Source organism: Hordeum vulgare, chromosome 4H (assembly GCF_904849725.1).
Source record: "Hordeum vulgare subsp. vulgare chromosome 4H, MorexV3_pseudomolecules_assembly, whole genome shotgun sequence".
In the NCBI taxonomy this organism is placed as follows: Eukaryota; Viridiplantae; Streptophyta; class Magnoliopsida; order Poales; family Poaceae; genus Hordeum; species Hordeum vulgare.
The window spans coordinates 609,954,059-609,976,472 of NC_058521.1; the positions used below are offsets into that span (position 1 = coordinate 609,954,059).

Consider the following 22,414-nt stretch of genomic DNA (forward strand, 5'->3'; position numbering starts at 1 on the left):
CACCGAAACAATAGATGATTAGGTTAAAAATGTAAAAAACACATAATCATGTGGTAATTCAGTATATGTTTGATGCTAGGGTTTAATACATAGGATTATCCTGCAATACATGTGAAGCATGCTATAGTTGGAGCCTGATTGTGCTCGGGATTTAAATGTGGAAGTTGAATGCGCAAACTTTGCTTCCTAGAGTCGTCGTTCTTGTCTCTCGCTTTCACATTGTTTTCTCTTTTCTTTGTAGAGAGCAAGAAATACGTTTTTTACTATGTTTTAAAACTGAGAACACTGCAGACCACGTTCCAAAAATCTGCTCCAGCATACATACAAGAAGCATGCATAATATACAAACGAAACAGTTACGACCCCCCCTCCCCCACCCACCCCCCCCCCCCCAACACACACCAACACACAAGTAATAATTATTTGTGTTGTTTCTTTGTAACAACCTTGTCATAGAAGCATTTTATCACGACACTTACTTTTGCCCGCTTCATAAATAAAGTTCAATGGCTAAACAACATTTTATCATGAGGAAATCATCATACGAGATGATTAAACAAAACACAACAAAACAAGCCAAACACGGTAACAAGCATCGTAAGTGCACAATTGGAATGCCTCCAATATGCCACCGAGTGGAAACAAATGAGAGGCTGGATCGCCTCAAGAATCAACCAGGACTACTAATGACATTCAACCACACGCCACCTAGAAGAAATCACTAAACTTCGGCACACCGTGAGCACCCAACTACTGTCGGAGAAGACCCTCTGCCTAAACCAAGGAGAGTTGACCATACCAGTGAGCAGAGATGATGGAAGGAGGACGTTGTCGCACGTACAATATAGTGCAAACAATACCACCAGTCACCAAAGTTGAGGTAGGGTCGACTGGATCGCCATACCATTCCGAACACGCTACACGACTGCATGACAACTGCACTCACTGATGTTGCCCCCAAGAAGATCATGACACAATACGCTACCACCGCCGCGTCTGTTAGGGTGGATGGGGGTTTTCACCCTCAGCTAGGAGGATGGGAGAGCCATCGCGATTACCCCAAGAAGGACATGGCTACCAAGACATCGCCGCCACTAGTACTGAGCTTTTGCAAGATCCTGATGAAGGTCAAGATTGAAGAATTCGTCAAGGCAGCTGCCCTCGACAAGCCTAGTGTGACCAACAAGGTTGGATCCAACGTCACTTTGATCAACAACATGCAGATTGCTGGACTCAACACCCTCGGCATCTCTATTGCGTGTATCGATTATGCTCTCTTTGGTTAGGACCCACCACATACACACCCTCACGCCACTTAGATCCTCACGGTGCTCGAGGGGACAACATACATTGGCTTTGTCACATCCAACCAGCCCGCTCGCAATAGAAACAAGTTTACAACTCGTCTCAGGGGTGAATGTGTGATGTTATGCGTTTGGAAGATTGACGGTCTGCAAAACTAGTTGGGCTTTTTGCTGGAATACTTGATGTTGTAGTCTTCGATAGAGTGTTCCGTTTTGCGTCGGTTCTTGTTTCCGGTCGTGCAAACTTGCTTGATTCCTGCTTAATATTGTTGGATAGATGGTTATGGTGGGCATACTCTCGTCCCTTTCTTTTCTGCTATACCAAGTGAGGGGAGGGATAGTTTAGAGAGCTGCGGTGCTTTGATAATATGTTTCTTTAATTTCGGGACTGCTACGTGTCTATCGGTGGACGTTTGTTATATGTCTGCCACCTCGATGACCATTGGACCTATGCGCGGGAAGCGTCCGATCGATCTCCTGCCATGTCCCGCTTGTCCCCTTCCCCACTAATTAATTCCCGCAACAACTGCTTTGTTGCGGAAACATTTATAAACAAAGATTGTGTTGCAGATTCCCGCAACAACTGCTATGTGGCAGAAACATTTATAACAAATATTGTGTTGCAGAATTTTTATGCAACAAAGGTTGTGTTGCAGAATTTTTTGCAACACAAGTTGTGTTGCGGATTATTTATTTTTGCAACAAAGATATTGTTGCAGATTTTTTTTCAAACAAAGGTATATATCGACGGATGAAAAGTTTTGCAACATTAGTGATGTTGCAGACTATTTCTTGCAAGAAAGATGATGTTGGAAGAAAAAAAATCATCGCGAGTGAGGGAGTAGCAGCGGACGAAGGCTGCCAGCGCAGGCCGGTGGCAAGCACGGATGTTGGCTTTTGAACGTGCGTATGCAGCTGTACAGGCATGCCTACGCGATTCTTGCTTCGGCCGGCTACTTGACGGAACTTGCGTAACTAGCGACACATATAAAACTGATCGATGGATTTGATGGCTAAAGGCTCGTGTCGTGCCTTTGCTTTGTATTGCTTTTCGTTTTTCTGGTGTTACAATCAACACCCCTAGGGTGTCTTTTGTACACGTCCATAAGGGACTATAGAAATAGACTAGGACTAGGAATCCTAATACTACTAGGACTCGGTTTGGCTTTCTTTCCTAATCCTAAAGAAACAACATGATTAACTTCTACATTCACCTCCTTAATCTTGTTGCTTGACTTCACTTCTTGCACTCCGACTTTCCTCCTCATCTCGATGAACTTCTGTCGACCGAGGGACTTGGTGAAAATATCGACAAGTTGGAATTGCGTGTTCACATGTTGAACCTCGATCAACTCTTCTTCAATGCACTCCCGGATGTGGTGGAACCGGGAATCTATGTGCTTGCTCCTTTTGTGATGAACCGGATTTTTGCACAATGAGATTGCAGCTTGGTTGTCAATCTTCAATGACACCTTCTGCACCTCCCGCTTTGCAAGAATAGCTAGAAGTCTTCTCAGCCACACTGCTTGACAAGCCGCCGTGCTTGCCGCTATGTATTCTACCTCGCATGAAGACAGTGCCACCACCTTTTGCTTTTGAGAATTCCAGCTAATCGGATTCGGGCCAAGGTAGAAAACCATGCCCGTTGTGCTCTTTCGGTCATCAACATCACCTGCCATGTCGCTATCTGAATATCCACGAAGGATCAATCCTTCCTTTCCCTTTCTGTACGTGCAGCCAAGATTAATTGTGCCTTTCACATAGCGTAGAATTTGATTGACCGCGCTCATGTGTTCGGTTGTCGGATTCTCCATGAAATGACTCACGATCCCGATTGAATACGCCAAGTCAGGTTGGGTTTGCACCAAATATCTCAGGCTGCCCACAACGCTTCGATACATTGTGGTGTCCACCGGCGGATTTGAGCTACGCTTGCTCAACTTGTGACGTTGGTCCATTGAAACTTGGGTCGCGTAGCAATCTGACATGCCACACTTGTCCAATAACTTGACCGCGTAAGCCGATTGATATAGAAAAATCTCTCCGGAGCTTTGCTTCACTTCGATGCCCAAGTAATAGCTGAGTAATCCCAGATCGCTCATGCTAAGCTTGTTCTTCACTTGCGCCTTGAAACGTTCAATTTCTTGTACGCTATCTCCGGTGATAATCAGATCGTCGACATAAACTCCAACTAGCAGGTTTGAGCCTTTGGAGTTATTTGTATAGACTGCGTGCTCGAGGGGACATCTCTTGAACCCGAGCGAGACCAGACTTCGGTCTAACTTTGAGTTCCAAGCTCTTGGCGCTTGCTTCAACCCGTAAAGTGCCTTCTTGAGCTTGTAAACTTTCCCTTCTTTGCCTTTCTTCTCGTAGCCGAGGGGTTGTTCCACGTACACTTCTTCTGTGAGATCGCCGTTGAGGAAAGCGGATTTAACATCCATATGATGAACCTTCCAATCCTCTTGTTCTGCCAAAGCTAGGAGCACTCTCACCGTCTCGATTCGAGCAACCGGTGCAAACACCTCATCATAGTCAACTCCTTGACGTTGTACGTTGCCCTTTCCAACGAGTCTTGCCTTGTACTTCACAATGGCACCCTGTGTGTCCTTCTTTAACTTGTAAACCCACTTCAAACCTATCGCCTTTTGGTTTAGATGACGGGTTACCAAAGTCCACGTGCCATTGCTCTCAATCGCCTTCATCTCCTCATCCATGGCGTGCGTCCAACTACGGCTTTTGCTCGCCTCTACGAAGTTCGCCGGCTCCTCAACTCCGAACAGACATAGTCCGGAGTACTCGAGCGTATCTGGCTTTGTGTACTTGTAGACTTTCTTGAGGGTCTTGTAGCGACGAGGCCCTGAGGAATCCGTTGTGGCTTGCGAAGGAGGTGACACAAATTGTGTCGATGTTGATGCACTTGAGGAAGATGGCTGAGTCTCGGGCGTGTCATCGACATCCGCGTCGTCGGTGTAGTCGTCGTGATCATGATCATCATCTTGATTGTCATCGTCACTATGCGCCTCGTTGTCGATGTTGTCGTCGAGATCTCCACCCGTGCCGTGCGCTTCGTTGTCGCTATCTCCTTGCGACCTATGCACGTCGTCGACGGTGTCGGCACCATGATGATCACTACCATTGTGGTCACCTTGGTTGGGCGTCTTGCCAACCACCTGGACATCCTCCCCTGCATCATCATCAGTTGGAAATTCAACCGTGAATATGTTACCGTTTGGAGCATCGTCGGGTGCAGCGCTCCAATTCCACGCTTGGTTTTCTTCAAACACGACGTCACGTGAAATCCGTAGACGCTTGGTTTGTGGATCGTTGAAGCGGTATGCCTTGGTGCCGGAACTCCTCTCGTATCCGATGAACACCATCTTGGTGCTACGATCGGCAAGCTTTGAGAGATGCGGCTCCGCCGTCTTCTCATGTGCCATGCACCCGAACGTCCGTAGATGAGACACATTCGGCTTACGTCCGTAAATTGCTTCATCCGGAGTCTTCCTGACCACCGCCTTCGTTGGAGCCCGGTTGAGAAGATAGACCGCCGTCGAAACAGCTTCTCCCCAAAAAGTCCCCGGCAGGTTCTTGCTCTTGAGTAAACTCCTTGCCATGTCAACGACGGTTCGATTGCGCCTTTCAAAGACCCCGTTCTGCTGCAGCGTGTAAGGTGCCGTGAGGAACCTTTTTATGCCTATCTTCTCGCAGTAATCGTTGAATTCGTTCGACGTAAATTCTCCGCCGCGATCTGTCCGTAGAGCGCGAACCTTCAACTTGTGTTCCATCTCCGTTGCAGCCTTCAGCTTCTTGAACGCTTCAAACGCCTCATCTTTAGATCGTAGGAGAACGACCCACATATATCTCGAGTAGTCGTCTACCACGAGGAAGAAATACTTCTTTCCCGCGTGAGTTGCTGGGGTGATAGGGCCACATAGATCACCATGGAGCAGCTCGAGTGCATCACTTGCACGATAGGTAGACAGAGCAGGGAACGGCCTGCGGTGTTGTTTTCCAACCAAGCACCCGTCACATACTCGATCAACATGGTCGATAAATGGCATCCCGGATACCATCTCCATCTTTGACATCTTCTTCAAGGCGTAGAAGTTAACGTGTCCAAATCTAGCATGCCATAACCACGAATCATCATCACTCTTGGCGAGCCAACACTCCGGTTGAGATTGATCAAGGTTGAGGATATAGAGCCTATTCCGTGTGCGATTAACACGAGCTAGCACGTTTCGGAGGTTGTCGAAGATCGTCATCACTCCGTTCTCGATATTCACCTTGCATCCATTCTCGTCAAGCTTCCCAATAGAGATAATGTTGTTGCGAAGCCGTGGGATGTAGTACACTCCGGTGAGTATGCGATGTTCGCCTGTGAGACCCTCGAAGAGGACAGATCCTTGCCCGCAAATCTCCACAGCTGAACCATCACCGAACTTGACCGAGCCTTGAACATCATATTCCAGCTCGAGAAATTTCTCCTTGCATCCCGTCATGTGGTTACTCGCACCCGTGTCGAGATACCACGACACATTGTGATCCCCGGATAACTTAGGTGTCACATTCTTCTCATGAAGTAGCACCTTCCGGGTTGGTTTCACAACCACCGTTTCAGCCAGATCACATACTTTGGTCATCAGAAGACCTGGACCTTCGTCTTCCTGCTTTGCCAAATTTGCCTTGATCTCCCGCTTGTTAGGCTTCGGACAATCCTTTGCAAAGTGACCCATCTCGTTGCAGTTATAGCACTTAACATCGGATAAATCCAAGCTCCGTGGCTTCCGCCCTTTAGATTGGTCCGCCTTACCACGATCATGTGGCTTGCCTTTTCCTTTGCCTTTTCCGGTTTGTCCGTCGCGCTTCACGTTGCTTAAGCCTTCGCCACCATCACGCCTTCCTTTGCTACTTGGGGCCTCCCAATCTGCGCGCGAGTACATGAGTTGGTCACTACCTCCTCCTTTGCCTTTCCGACAGCCACGAGCATTTTCTTCCCATGTCCGCAAGCGTCCGATCGCCTCCGTTATGGTCATGTCGTCGATGTCGTAAAGCTGCTCGAGCGTGCCGATGATGTACGTAAATTTATCAGTCACTGAACTGAAAAACGTCTCCATGATCTCGGTTTCCTCGAGCTTTGAACCAAGTGCGCGGATCTCTCCCACCAGAGTAGTAAGACGCATGGCGTAGTCGTTCACCGATTCAGTTTCCTCCATCTGCAACTTGTGAAATTGGCGCTTCAGCACTTGTGCCCGAGCCTTGGTGACGCGATCTTCTCCGATCCTCATCTCCTTGAGTGCGTTCCACGCCTCTCTTGCCGTCTCGAACTCCGCCAATGTCATCATCACGGAATCCGACACAGACTGGGCTATGGCGGCCATGGCACCTTCCTCGGACTCGTCATCGACGTCGTCGTCCGTGATTGCCTGCCACACTCGAAGGGTTCGGAGAATAATCTTCATCTTCACCACCCACACGCCATAGTTGGCGTCGGTGAGCATCGGGTACTGGATGGGGATGTTGCGATGCGCCTGGACGTTGGCGCCGCCCGTTCCTCCACCACTGGTTGCTGACTTGCCGCCCTTCTTCACCTTGTCACCGTTCTTGTTCGCCTTGGCACCGTCCTTGCCGGACTTGACCGACTCAGCATCGCTGTCCGTCATCGTAGATCGTCGAGGCTCTAGATACCAATTATTGGCTTTGGATCGCTAGATCAAAGCTCCCTTACACGTACGTGCAAGCTAGCTATATAGCAACCAAGCAGACAAGCTGCTGGATGGATTAGCAATAGCACTCGCGTACGTATAAGCAACCTGAGCTAGCTTGCTGTGTATCGGATTAAACTCGGCGGAACCCTTAACTCTCTTGACGACGGCCGCGTAACTAGGAGTACGAGAGGAACGGAAACTGATTTTGGTGGTGCGTATAGCTAAAGGCTCGTGTCGTGCCTTTGCTTTGTATTGCTTTTCGTTTTTCTGGTGTTATAATCAACACCTTTAGGGTGTCTTTTATACACGTCCACAAGGGACTATAGAAATAGACTACGACTAGGAATCCTAATACTACTAGGACTCGGTTTGGCTCTTTTTCTTAATCCTAAAGAAACAACATAATTAACTTCTGCAACATGACTAGACTAGTAATCCTAATACTAGGCGTGTGAGTGTGTCGCGGTGGACGGCTGGCTCGGTCTGGTTAGGAAAGGGTGGAGAAGAAAAGAGGAGGAAGGAAGGACAACAACGAAGGGCGGCCTTGCCGGCGAACTATGGCCGATGGCGTGGACAGGGGGTGAGCGCGCTTTCAGCACGCGCATGGCCCCATTGGTGGACCTGAGAGGAACGAAAGAAAAGATGGAAAGGAGATCTGATGTTTCGTGAAATTTGTAGATAAGAACCTTGTCGTCTGATTGCAGTTGGTGGAAGGGTTCGAGGAGACCATCGGGCGGGGCAAGGGTTCGACGCGGCTGTACGCGACCATCGACATCGGCAGGGCGCGCGTGGGCCGCACGCGGGTCCTCGCCGGCGACCCGGTGAACCCGCGCTGGTACGAGGACTTCCACATCTACTGCGCGCACTTCGCCGCCGACGTCGTCTTCACCGTCAAGGCCGCGCAGCCCATCGGCGCCACCCTCATCGGCCGCGCTTATCTCCCTGTCCGGGAGCTGCTCGACGCCGACGGTAATGACATCCTCGACGCGACCAAGCAGAAGCTCGCCCACGGGCCCACGATTCAGGTGCGGCTCAGGTTCTGCGGCGTCACCTCAAGCCGTCGTGAGTGGGGCGCCGGCGTCGGCAGCGCGGGGAATCCCGGGGTGCCCTACACGTTTTTCTCCCGGCGGCCGGGGTGCAGGGTGACCCTGTACCAGGACGCGCACACCCCGGACGCGTTCGCGCCCGGGATCCCGCTCTCCGGCGGCCGGAGCTACAAGCAGGGACGGTGCTGGGAGGACGTGTTCGACGCCATCACCGACGCGCGCCACCTGGTGTACATCACCGTCTGGTCGGTGTACACCGAGATCACGCTGATACGGGACGGCGACCGGCCTCGCCCCGGCGGCGACGCCACCCTCGGCGAGCTCCTCAAGCGCAAGGCCAGCGAGGGCGTGCGCGTGCTCATGCTGGTCTGGGACGACCGCACCTCCGTCGAGTCCCTCGGCATGACGTGGGGGTACATGGACACGCACGACGCCGAGACGGCGAACTACTTCCGCGGCAGCGACGTGCAGTGCGTCCTCTGCCCGCGGAACCCCGACGCCGGCAGAAGCGCCGTCATGGGCTTGGAGACCGCCTACACGATCAGCCACCACCAGAAGATCATCGCGGTCGACCACGACATGCCGGTGAGGGGCAGCTCCAGCCGCCGCCGCATAGTCAGCTTCGTCAGCGGCCTCGACCTCTGCGACGGGCGCTACGACACGCAGTTCCACTCCCTGTTCAGGACGCTGGACACGGCGCACCACAAGGACTTCCACCAAGGCAGCATCGCCGACGCGTCCGTCGACAAGGGCGGGCCGAGGCAGCCATGGCACGACATCCATGCCAAGATCGAAGGTCCGGCCGCGTGGGACATTCTCTACAACTTCGAGCAGCGATGGAGGAAGCAACGCGGTGACCATGATCTCCTCGTCGATCTGGTAGCGTTGGAGAACTTGATCATGCCGCCATCGGCCGTGACGTTCCCCGACGACCAGGAGGCGTGGAAGGTGCAGGTGTTCCGGTCCATCGACGGCGGTGCGAGCTTCGGCTTTCCTAGCGCACCCGAGGAAGCCGCTCGATCAGGCATCGTCAGCGGCAAGAACAACACCATTGACAGGAGCATCCAGGACGCCTACATCCACGCGATACGCCGCGCGAAGCACTTCATCTACATCGAGAACCAGTACTTCCTAGGCAGTTCATTCGCGTGGAAAGCCGACGGCATAAGGCCGGAAGAAATCGAGGCGCTGCATCTGATTCCCAGAGAGCTTTCGCTCAAGATCGTGAGCAAGATTGAGGCCGGTGAACGCTTCGTGGTCTATGTCGTGGTGCCCATGTGGCCGGAAGGTGTTCCTGAACATGGATCTATGCAGGCAATACTAGATTGGCAGAGAAGGACCATGGACATGATGTACTATGACATCGCCATCGGGCTGGAGGCCAAGGGGACGATTGATGCAAACCCCAAGGATTACCTCGCCTTCTTTTGCTTAGGGAACAGGGAGGTGAAGAGGAGCGGAGAGTATGAACCCGCTGATCGTCCATTGCCTGGGCTGGGTCTCCCTATGAAATGGCGCAGAACGCTCGGCGGTTCATGATCTATGTGCACTCTAAGATGATGATAGGTACGTAGCCTAGGTATATATATATATATATATATATATATATATATATGCCCACTAGCTCCACCATGCATGTTGCAGAAAATTCTTGCACATCTATATATAGGCACTTCCAAGTAAAAAATTGCCTAACATGTTACTGTATTCTGTTTGATTTCCAGTGGACGACGAGTACATCATGGTCGGCTCTGCCAACATCAACCAGCGGTCGATGGACGGGGGCAGGGACTCGGAGATCGCCATGGGCGCATTCCAGCCTCACCACCTCAACGCCAACAAAGGCCAGGTTGCCAGAGGGCAGGTCCATGGCTTTCGGATGTCGTTGTGGTACGAGCACCTGGGCATGCTGCACGACGATTTCCTCAACCCGGGGAACCTGGGGTGCGTCCAGAGGGTGAACAAGATGGCTGACAAGTACTGGGATCTCTATGCGAGCGATGAGCTGAAGGACGACCTCCCTGGACACCTTCTCACCTACCCAGTTGCGGTGGCCAAGGACGGCACCGTCACGGAACTGCCTGGGTCCAAGTGCTTCCCCGACACAGCCGAGGCTCCGGTGCTCGGAACCAAATCCAAATTCATGCCCCCTATTCTCACCACATAAGGTATTTGCTCCGCATGCATTAATGCTACTCCCTCAGTTCCTAAATATAAGTCATTTAGAGTTTTTATTAATAGACTACATACAAAGCAAATGAATAAAACTATACTTTAAAATGTGTCTATATACATCTGTATGTAGTCTTCTAGTGCAACTTTTAAAAAGACTTATATTTAGAAACGGAGGGAGTAGATGATGCATGCTTCTATGATGAGATTCCCGCAGTGTAAGCATAGTTTTAAATAGCCCCGCTATAGCCTGGCTATAGCCTTTTCAGCAGGGTGCCGTTAAATGGTATCATGTACAAATACGCCGCTATAGCCCGCTATAGCGGAGGCTCGTCGCTATTTGCCGTAGCCCGCTATTTAAAACATTAAGTGTAAGCTTATATTCTGTTATTGCTACCTCCATATGATGGTTCTTCAGGCTGCAGGTGGGACTGGGCGATAACTAACAATCCATTAAAACTTAAGTAGATTAGTTGGAAATTAAATAAGTGGGATTCCACTAAACAGATGTATAACAACCTTTGTCGAGGAGGGAGCTCGCCATCTTGGGTGAGCGGATGGGACGGAGCTGAAGTTCAGCAAGTGGCTGCGCTCGAGGTGGTCAAGGAGGAGTTCATGGCGTAGCGCAAGTGTTCATCGGGCAAGGTAAAGTTGAGATCCTGTCATTGACGGCGGCAAGGTCGTCGTCTTCCTTGGCGACACCATGTTCCATGAAGACACGACACAACACTGCGCAAACCGACCTCACTCTCCGATGTAAACAGCCAAGTTGAGCCACTGCCGACGACGGCGAGCAATTCCCTGGCATTGACATTTGGGCCCCCGTGTGAGGCTCCCTGCTGATGATACGCGACGCCTCCTGAACCGGCGTCGATGGATCATCTCAGCCAGAGCACCAGTCGGAATGTTGTAGCCGTGGGCAGGGCGCCGGACCGTGGCAAAGCAGCCACTGACGTACTTGAAAGCGTCCTCACGCTCTAGACGAGGCGAGCCCTGTCGCCGCACAGCCACGGGCACAACCACAGTGCAGAGAGGCTCGACGCCTGCCTTCGTAGAGGAAATAAGATCATACCAGACTCGTAGTTGTTGCCTGCTGATGGGTTTGGGACGGGCATAGTATGTATGTGCATGGTCAGCAACAGCATGTTTGCACTGGTGTAGTGGGTTTCCGACGGGTTAAATAGGACAACCCACCTAATTTTACTGTTATCCAATGGAGTCTCACTAAGATGATTAAGTGGGATGGACTTAGTTAGTCCCACTTATGCCCACTCCTACCTGCAGTTTGTTGTCCGAATCTATAGCTAAACATTTTACCCCACAGCCTTATACTTTCGAGTCTCAATAGAAAGAGACACATCTAAATAAATAACTAATCATCTGCATATGCCTGGACAATTCATGAATTACAACCTAATGTCAATTACAAGTCCTCGGAGGTTGCTAGATCAAGCACATTTTCTCAATAAAACTATGAAGCTCCATCAACTATACCAAATGAAAATAACAGAAATGCAGGTAGTAGCAGGAAAAAAAAGTTATGGAAACCTAGATCCTAATGGACAGGGCATAATCACGAACAGAGGGTCCTATTTTTGGTACGGGTATGCTCAGGTCTCAGTCGACTGAGATTTAATAAAGTCTCAGAGTCAAATGACATTACATACAAAACAGAAAAAATAATAAAAAATAAAAAATGCACGGATCTTAATGTAAGATCTTACGGATATATCATCGACTGAGACTTAACAAAGACTCGGTCGACTCAGACTTAGAAAGACTGTTTTGGTATTGAATAACAAGGTGAAACCAAATCGCATGTCACCTATGTATGCGTATCTCAATGATACTGGACATAAGTCCTCTTAAACCACTTATGAGAAGTCCTGAAGGATGCCGATGCAGATCTCATGGCCATTCCTTCTTCTCGACTAGAACTTGCGGCCATGCCGTCATCAGCACGAAGAGAGGAGACCCCTTTTAGTCTAGCCCTAACTCAGGGAGTTTGGAACAGGGGCATGTGCCCAACAGGAGAATAGGAGGGGACATGACAGAGGAGAGCACCGCCTCTCAAAGAACTGGTGGGGACTTGAGAAAAGATGCAACCACACAAAAGTGATACTCCCTCCATCATGAAATAAGTGATTCAAAAATAACTTAATTTTATACTAACTTTAGTATAAAATTGAGTCACTTATTTTGGGACGGATGGAATACATGATAACGGTAATCTAGCCCGTACACTTTACATCCAACGGTAAAGGGTAAAATAGCTATTGCAACAGCAACGTCCAGCGTTGCTGCATCCGTCTTGCCCGGAGGGAGGACTGCACACACTCAAAGTTTAAAATATCATTGGCGCCGCTCCCGCGACCGCGTCGCCCCGGCGGGCGACCGGCCGCGGCCAACCTCCTCCTTCCTCCAGCCCCGCTCTCTTCCTCCCCTCTCTGCCATCGTCGCTAGCACCCGCGGCCGGTCTGGCCCCGGGTTCGCTGATGGCGGCGGCCCACGGCCCCTCCCCTCCCGATGGCTCTCCGACGCGGGGCGGAGCTGCAAGAGGGGGTGCTCCTAGGCGGCGGCGTTCCAGGTGGCGACGGGGCTCCCCGACGTGGCGTGGGTGGACGGCTCGGCGGCGACGGCGTTGTTGGCGGCAGGGTGACACTGCGGCGAGATCTAGCGGCGGCCGCCCAGCCCAGATCTAGGCCCTGTGGGGCCCATCTGGGCCTGGGCTGGCCAACGGCGGAGCGGGTCTGCGGCGGAGCTTCCGGGAGACGGGGGAGCAGCGACGGGCGGTTGGGTGCTGACGGCGCCGTTCCCAGCCCACTGCAGCATGTCCGACAGGGCTTAGCGGGCCTGATTCGGGCCCGGCTAGGCCAGGGGTTGCCTGGTATGCCCTGCTGCCATGTCCGGTTGGTGACCGCGGCGGTGCCGGAGGCGCGGGCCTCCCGCACGTCGGCGGTGGCGGTGGATCTCCTCCCGCTCGGATTCGGTGTTGCTGCTTCATCGTTTGGCGCAGCTCTCCGGTCTCTTTGGACTCGGGTTGGTGTTCGCAGTGAGACTGCATGGATAGTGGCGCAACCGTGCTGGCGGATCGGAGCCTCGGACTGTGGGGATTTGTCTCCGGAAGGCGCAGTAGTGGCGAATCTTCCGCTCTTTGTGAGTTAACGATGTTGGCATTTGTTTATTTTTTATTTTTTGGGCTTGATGTGCTGTTCAGCCCAGCAATGATCCATGTACGGTGTTGGTTGCTTTGTATACAAAGCGGGGAAACCCTTTTTGATAAAATATTGAAGATAATATTGTGTTAGATGTTAATGAAAACTTGATGCCAAATCTAATGATGATAAAGGATCTTCTGATTTAATTTCAACATTACAAACTGTTGATTAACTAGGCAAACTTTATATGGGTAAACATAAACATAAGAATACGCGAAACCTGTAGATACTACTTGTTGTAAAGAATATGAGCATTTAGAGTCTGAAAGTGAGTGAGAGAAAACTACTGATTTTTTTGGTACTGCTGAAACGACCAGATCCAAGCATATGGCGCCTGGTAGTTAAGGTGCTCGTCGTCTGGTCAGATCCGGGTCTTGTCAGCATCGGGACGACATCCAATGGTGGTGTTCGACGCCACGATAGAACTATACACCAGCGAGCGCAAGAGGGGCGGCACGCCATCACCACACCGTCGGGGTGGGGCGCGCAGCCCTCGATGGGGCTGAAGAGTGGGGCAGCAGCCGCAGAGTGCCATATGTGTCCCCAAAATTGTAAGAGCTCCGTACATTGGGGATTTTGGGGAAAAAAAAATCACAAAAGTGATTTCTAATGCGGTGAAAGAGCCAAATATCAATGGCCCTAGAAATAAAAGCAGCGCGACCATTACCAGAATAGGTATCACCGATGTTGACAAAAAGGTAGATGACAGTACATTCTTTTTACGGAGTAATTTCAAAAAAATAAAAATGGTAGTGAAGTCAAAAATTCATGAAACTTGTCATTTTCGAATATTTGTCCAAAAGGACCCCTGTCGAACGTGATTGCCAGAAAAGACCAGCTCGAACGCAAAAAAGGAAAGGACCTCCACCCCTCCGTGGCGGCAGGTGCACCAGGCGGCACGTGGCACTTGCCGCCACCGCCCGAGGCGGCTGGGGCCTGCCGCCACGAGCGCAGGCGGCGCATGCGAGATTCCGTTCCCGCGTCGCGGCAACGTAACGGGAATGAGAGGAGGGCCCTGCCGCCTCGGCATATGGCGGCCAGGTGGGACATGCCGCCTCGGGACGAAGCGGCGCGTACTGTTGCCGCGCTGATTGGCACTGACTGCGCTGAATTCCACTGACTGCGCTGATTTCGAGGCTCGTTGATTCCTACGCTGAGACAGTCTCCGCCGACGAAACAGTAGCACATTTTTCCCGCTCTTCACCGACGAAACAGTGTGAAACTTTTCTTTATAAACGAACTGTGTCACTGCCTCCTCTCTCACTCTCTTCTCCTGCCGTTGCCTTCTTTGTCACCCTCTTCTCTTTCTCTTTCTCACTCTCTTCTCGAGAACTAGTCCATATGAAGGTTTAAGTTGCGATTTTGGATGGTTTAAAGTTAGATTTTGAAGACGTTGCAGTTGAAGAAAAGATAGATCAAGGTAAGAGCTTTCCATTTCTTTTGGTCTTGTTTGCATGCATGATGTTTTATTTTGTTTGATTAGTTTCTAAGTATGTTCTTTCTTCTGTCTTAGGGAGTGTATTACCACTTTCGTGGAACTATTTTGAAGGCGTTGTAGTTGAAAAAAAGTTAGATCAAGGTAAGAGCTTTACATTTCTGTTGGTCGTGTTTGCATGCATGATGTTATATTTTGTTCGATTAGTTTCTAAGTATGTGTTTATCTTTTGTCTTAGGGAGTGTATTATCACTTTTGTGGAACTATTTTGTCATGCGATATGAACTACTAAGTTGAAGATCAAGGTATGAGACTCTGTTCATATTTGTGTTCATGTGATAATAGGTCGACTATGTTCATATATTACCGATGATCCATCATGGGGAGATGAACATACCCAGCGTGGCGTACAGAAAGAAATACTCACAGAAAACCATGATACTCAATGCACGTTCCCACGAATGATAAATGATTTTTTCGGGCAGGACGTTATTGGTCCATCTTATATCAATTCTTAGTCACAGCCATTCACCTACAATTTAGAATCATCATCTCAATATGGATTTCAGACTCCACCACCTATGCATGAGTCGCAGACACACGAACACGAGGGACAGTACGGTCGTGGTCTTCGTGAACACAGACCCCCTGAACGATTGTCACCCTCCGGTCGTCGGGCAAGGCCAGCTGGTCGTCGTCGCATAGGGTGATTCGTCTATGTATGTGTGCGAACTATTGCATCTCTCTATGTCAGTTTCAAACTTTCAGATGTACGTACAAGACATCTATGTAGTTTCATGAAATAAAAGTTCTCGATATATTTAAAGTTGCTTCCATAAAATAAGATACATAAAATAAGATTCATAAAATAAGATACATTAAGATGTAGAGTTCATAAAAAACTACATAAAGTCGTCGTCATCCTTCGACGATGCAGAGCTCTCGCCCTTTGACAAAGCGCTACTCTTGGCCTTCGTCGATGATGCGCACTTGGCCTTCGTCGATGATGCGCTCTTGGTACTCGGCATGAAGATATCGTCTTCGTCCTCACTATCGTCAATCCATAAAAAGGGATGTTTTACTCCACCTCCACCGCGTATGTGTTGGCCTTTCTTCTTTCATCTTTCATTCAACCGCAGAAGTTCTTTTCAAATCTCCTCATATGTCCTTCCAGGCCACCCCTTCCTAGCTAATGCGTGGGCAACCTCATTCAGTAGTGTGTCACTACTGATGAGTTCGTCCCATGAAACTATTCTATTATCTATCTTGAAATTGCTAGCTAAGCGCAGAAGACACTCGGACATACCACTGTGAAAACTACGATCGAAAGGATAATGAGACATTTTCAGCACACTCCTTACCCACCTTGGTCTGGAGGGGGTTTTATAGGTGCAGCAGAGCGAGACGAATAACTAATGGCGGGAAAACGAGGAGGGAAAGCGAGGCGGGAACAAAATGGCCGCAAAGCTATACGCGGGAAAAAAATGGCGGAAAGGCGAGGCGGGAAATAAATGGCGGGATAAAATGAACATACACGTAGCTGAAATTAAGATACCCATTGCAGAAATTAAGATACACATTGCTGAAAATAAGATACAATTTACCGAAATTAAGATACAACTTGCAGAAATTAAGATACAACTAACACAAATTAACATACAATAAAATAAATCTACTGAGTCCAACGTGGATATTTTCCTTTTCCATCACCAGCTTCTTCTGCTGCCTTGGCGGCACGAGCCCTTTCTCTCTTTCTCTGCCTCTCAGCTTCACGGGCCTGTTCCCGCTGTCTGTAAACCTCCTCCAGCCGAAGTTTCTCTTCTTGATTTTTCCTTTTCATCTCATCAAGAAAAGCCCTCTGCTCCACACAGTAATCTTCCCACTCTTTCTTCTGCTCTGCTTTCTCCTCTGCTTCAGCCTTCTCACGACGCTCTTCCAAGTCCAAGCTAGCCCATGCACGGCGACCTCTTTCACGAATCTCGGTCACCGCCCAGTCCGACATTTCTTGTCAATCCAACGATAGTACATGCACAGAGGAGGAGGAGACTAAAGGATGGATCAGATTCAAGTAAACAATAATATCAAATAACAATAATCTGAATGACTTGAGCATACCGGAGGCCTAACGTACGCAGAAATAGATTCGGGTGGATCAGATTCATAATTGGCGCACATGAAAAACTTCATGCCCAACCAATCTGAAAAATCCGTCACCTCCTTCACCTTGCAGACATCTCCGCACCAACATCGAACTGCTTCCACCCCCCGAGGCAAGCTTGCACTCTGCATTTTCCTAGGCCTAATGCTCTGATCCGAACAAGGCAAACTCATACTGACTATGGAGGTGCAGGTGCTATGGAGGTGCAGGTGCTTTGAAGTCTGGCTGATGGTGAAGAGAGTTTCAGTCCCTGCCTCCTTTTATAGGCTCTGCCGGATGTCTACGCGGGAAAAAACAGCGCGAAAACGAGAAACTTCAGCGGAAAACTTAGGCGGGAAAATAACGCGGGAAACTTAGACGGGAAAAAATTGCACTGCTCGTCCGTCGTTATCGCGTGCATGTGGCGGGAAGAAATACAGCAGACAGACTCAGTTAGTGCAATCAGCCTTTAGGCCCTGCTTGGAATGCCGTTCTATTTTTACAAATGCAATACTTTACAAAGGTGTGTATTATTTTTACAAGTGTACTCCCTCCGTTCCTAAATATAAGTCTTTTTAGATATGTTACTAGATGACTACATAAAAAGCAAAATGACAGAGTCTACATTCTAAAATAAGTCCATATACATCCATATGTAGTCTTGTAGTACAAACTCTTAAAAGACTTATATTTAGCAAATCTCCCTCCGTAAAAAAAACTCCATCCGTTCCTAAATATAAGGCATTTTAGAGATTGTGCAATAAAGTACATACGGATGTACATAGACATCTTTAGAGTATAGATTCACTCATTTTGCTCCGTATGTAGTCTCCTAGTGAAATACCTAAAAGGTCTTATATTTTGGAACGGAGGAACTACATCCAATACCGCATGCAAGTTAGAGCAGGAAAATTTTGAGCGGAAAGTTAGCGCCGTTTGCCCAGACAGCAGCCTCGTAGTCAGCGAAATCAACGTCCGTGTCACGAGCAGCGCGGAGATTCGGTCGGCCGCCGGGGGTGGTGGCGGCAGGGCCCACCCAGTCACTGTCCGTTACGGACCGGCGTGGAGGGAACGGGGTCCGCAGCCGGCCGCCTCGGCTGGTGGCGGCAGGCCCCAGCCGCCTCGGGCGGTGGCGGCAGGACCCACAGCCGCCTCGGGCGGTGGCGGCAGGTGCCACGTGCCGCCTGGCGCGCCTGCCGCCACCCGGGGAGCTGGTCCTTTCGCTCTTTAGCATTCGCAGGTGGTCTTTTCTGGCATTCACGTTCAAGAGGGGGTCCTTTTAGACAAAAATTTTGTGGTACATTGACCTCTATGCACTTTGGTTAAAACAATTGAACACCGTAACATTTGCAGACGCTTATATATGCACACTTTGGTTTAATTTTGATAGTGTTGCATTGAGTTTCCGATGTGGATTACTTGGATAGCCGATGCATTAGTTTGTTCCAACCAGATCAACTCCAAAACAAAGTCAGATGGTTCAGTTCTTCAAACTCATAGATACGGAGTTCCCTTTTTTTCTAGATGCTAGATATAAAGTTAGATGTTCCCTTGCATGGATGATAACATTTGGCATCTTAATTAGGCCGGTAATAATCAAATTCAAAGATATATCATATATATGTGTATATAAGTATAGATATATTAGCGGCGTTGTATGCACAACACGCGACACGTGAGGAAAGTTACATGCGTGTGAACACGATGCCACGCCACTAGTTTCTAGAACAATTCGGTCCACACTCCTTTGACGACTGGTCTCCCCTTCTATTAAATAATCAAACTCATATCTTCTTAATACTAACACTCCAAATCTATTGCACTCTGTTAAACTCATTCTCCTCTCCTCGACATGTCCCTTTGGGATGGTGGATGCGCCTCTTCGCGGCGACGTAGATTTGGAGGTTCCGGCGCCTTCGTCGCCATCAATCGTCGACGCACATCGCCGGGGGTCGACTCGGCATAACAAGGGTGGGCCTTTCCATCGTCATCTGGGAAGCGAGTTGCTTGAGACTAATGACACCTCGATAACGTGCTCCGGTTGTCGGGCGCCCCCGCCATCACACGGCCTTGGGTCATCGATGACATCTCCAACGCAGAATCTACCATCGGCGAGTTGGCCGGACAAAACGTGCATCTATAGACTAAACCCATCAGCTTATATAGATACTGGGTATCTATATTCAGTAGGATACAAAGTACTGATGATCTACCTCAAGATCGTATGAATGAACTCTAGTCTATAAACCTTGCCTCTACAGATTAAACCCATCGGCTTATATAGACACTGGGTATCTAGGGTTACAAATATGTCGGCTACAAGTAGGGATAACATGCTAATCATTCATATGTGCCTTAAAGTGTACACCAAATCTTCGAAGGATTTCATCTTGAGTATGGACGAGGGCCTGCATGACCCATTCTGTTGACAGGGTATCCTCGGCCTAGCCCTGCAATGGTGGGCTGGCGTGATGTGCATCCTCTAATCCAAGTCACAGTCACATCTCGCCTCCCGTGAAGCATTGTGGGAGTCCATTAATGGATGTAGCAAAATCCAGCAATGGTTGCAGCAAAATCATCGCCGTCGTCATCGCAAGGTCGCAACATCGCCTTGTTGGATGTAGCAAATAAGTTCTCCAGAAGTAGCAAAATGCAACTACAGTTGCAGCAAAATATCATCGCAACGGTCGCTGTGTCGCAGGTGCACCTTGATGGATGTAGCAAAAAAGTTAGCCGGTAGTAGCAAAATGCAACTACGGTTGCGACTTTCCTTGTTGGGCAGAGCCGGTTGAAGCTTTTTCTGTCTATGGTTGAAGCTTTTTTAAACAATAATTGAAGTTGTTTTAGATGACGGTTGCAACACTTGTATACGCGTGGTCTGGTCATGGCAACATGCGACGAGGGCGACAAGCGAAGGCTGGAACCGGCGATGAGGGCGGCCTGCGGGAGTGGGAACCGGCGATGCGGGCGGTCGATGGGGCACGCACCGATGATGCGGGTGACAGCAGCGCACGGGCGAGACGTTGGTGGACCCCCTCGGCCATGCGCCCTACCACGCGAGAGAAATCGGGCGCCGGATCAGAGGAGATCACAAGGGTCGCACACGACCTGCAAAAAACGATTTGGCCGGCGCTCCGGCCAGAAACGTTTTCCTAGATTCATATATGCACCAAAGTGGTCATGATTAAACTCGTAGCAAGAGGAAACAAACTACTCTTGCAGATATGAAATGTACCTGGTCAGCTCCATGGTCATTGCTCTCCATTTAGTTAGATAGGCTCGTCGAGTAATGTCGTTGCTTCTTCCTCCAAATACTCAACCACTGCGAGTAAATTTGACCAAGTAAATATCTGATCGACGTGATGATAACAGGGGCTGCTACAAATAGCAGGTGGATTTCTTGACAAATCTGTTGCCAAATACTATATAATTGCATAGTTTGAAAAGCTTGATTTTACGGATCATATACCAACTTTTGGAAAGAATAGGCATAGTAGTGGCTCTATATGTCTTTAAAAGTCATGAACCCTTGAAGCCCACGCATTAGTAGGTGACTTTGTCTATGCATGTCAGCCTCGAGGTAGAAAACGATTGATTGCTTTAGAGTACATGACTTGGCTTTTCTCAACTGCTCTTTGACTGATTTCGGGTGCACCGGTTCAGACTATGACCAGGTGTATGATAGCATGGTAGAAACGCAGGATATTTAGATATCTAATTGAACTAGTCGATTTCATTTGCAAAAAGATATCTAAACTATATACAGATGTATGTAAACATATTTTAGAATGTATGTTCATTCATTTTTCTTCGTATGTAGTCTTCTATTGAAATGTCTACAAAGACTTATATTTAAGAACGGAGGGAGTAATGGTTATGGATGGTGAACTTTCCTGGAATTAGCCATGCATGCATTTTATGGACAAACAATCCTAGTTACTACTGAGTCGTACATCACGTAGAGTTGCTTCATCCTTTTTCTATTGTATACGCTGGATCGTTTCTTGAAGGAAAAACGTGTAAAGGGGAACTTGTCAAGCTTGTGAAAAATAATTTAATCAAGAGCCAGAGACCCTTTCAATCTGTTGGTCGGTTTCACCTAACTATTTGTATTGCTCACGAGTTGGCACACAGCTCACTACGCCTATATAAACACATGCACCCCTGCATGTTCAAAGCATCACTCAGTCCACAAACACAAACAGGAACACAAAAGAAAAGAAGAGCCAAAGAAACTAAACACAAATGACAACCTCCTCTTCCATCCTTCTCCTTGCTGCCCTTCTTGCCTTGGTCTCATGGCAGGCCATTGCGTCCGATCCTGACCCACTCCAGGACTTTTGTGTCGCCGACATGCATTCACCAGGTACAACGTACTCCATGGTTTCATGTCATGTTATCGCCAGATACATATGTTGCTATTAGATTCTGAAAATTATATGCAAGTTGGAATGACTTTGTAACTTCTAATCTCACATGTTACATCTCCTTTATGCACCCAGTGCGTGTCAATGGGTTCGTTTGCAAGAACCCGATGGAAGTTAATGCAGATGACTTCTTCAAGGCAGCCAACCTCGACAAGCCTAGGGTGACCAACAAGGTTGGATCCAACGTCACTTTGATCAACGTCATGCAGATTGCTGGACTCAACACCCTCGGAATCTCAATTGCGCGCATCGACTATGCTCCCTTGGGCCAAAACCCACCACATACGCACCCTCGCGCCACTGAGATCCTCACGGTGCTCGAGGGGACACTGTACGTTGGCTTTGTCACATCCAACCAGCCCGCCCCCAACAGAAACAAGTTCCTTTCCAAGGTGCTCAACAAAGGTGATGTGTTTGTCTTTCCCGTGGGGCTCATCCACTTCCAATTCAACCCGAACCCCCACCAGCCTGCCGTTGCAATTGCCGCGCTCAGTAGCCAGAACCCAGGGGCTATCACAATTGCCAATGCAGTGTTTGGGTCAGACCCACCAATATCGGATGATGTTCTTTCCAAGGCATTTCAGGTTGAAAAGAATACAATAGACTATCTCCAGGCTCAGTTCTGGGAGAACAACCACAATTGATTGATTACACGGAATATGAGTGCATAAACCAAGGACTTGGTTGACTTTCTAGACATGCATCCTAATCTATAAAATAAATGGAGCATATATCATGTCATTGTGTGTTTGTAAGCCCTGAATGTATTTCAGTCCTATGAATAATCAAGAATATGTTTTTTTTCTCATCACTCTGATATGATGTTGTATGCTATTTTGGTTTTGATGTATCGTATTTCGCATAACAAATGAAATTCGGGGTTATTTTCCCCTTCTCCAAAGCAATAAATGATTATCTAGTTATTTAGTACTAACTTTTGGACCGTCTGAGGCAAAAAACGCAGCTT

General features: G+C 48.8%; 1 protein-coding gene and 1 pseudogene across 1 annotated transcript; both read left to right on the forward strand.

Moving 5' to 3' along the window:
- The first annotated feature begins 7,576 nt into the window (after nt 1-7,576).
- Nucleotides 7,577-11,551, forward strand: LOC123450943 (annotated as a pseudogene).
- Nucleotides 11,552-21,182: 9,631 nt separating this feature from the next.
- Nucleotides 21,183-22,258, forward strand: LOC123450115 (germin-like protein 8-5). Its single transcript, XM_045127519.1, has 2 exons — nt 21,183-21,386; nt 21,523-22,258. Exons 1-2 carry the CDS (start codon nt 21,266-21,268, stop codon nt 22,089-22,091), a joined length of 690 nt encoding a protein of 229 aa, XP_044983454.1. The 5' UTR covers nt 21,183-21,265; the 3' UTR covers nt 22,092-22,258.
- The last annotated feature ends 156 nt before the right edge of the window (nt 22,259-22,414 follow it).

Bases quoted from the DNA above. Each gene is read 5' to 3' on its own strand.
- LOC123450115 (XM_045127519.1), top strand. From the start codon at position 21,266: ATGACAACCTCCTCTTCCATCCTTCTCCTTGCTGCCCTTCTTGCCTTG. The intron at 21,387-21,522 runs GTACAACGTACT...TTATGCACCCAG, and splicing joins CGCCGACATGCATTCACCAG to TGCGTGTCAATGGGTTCGTT.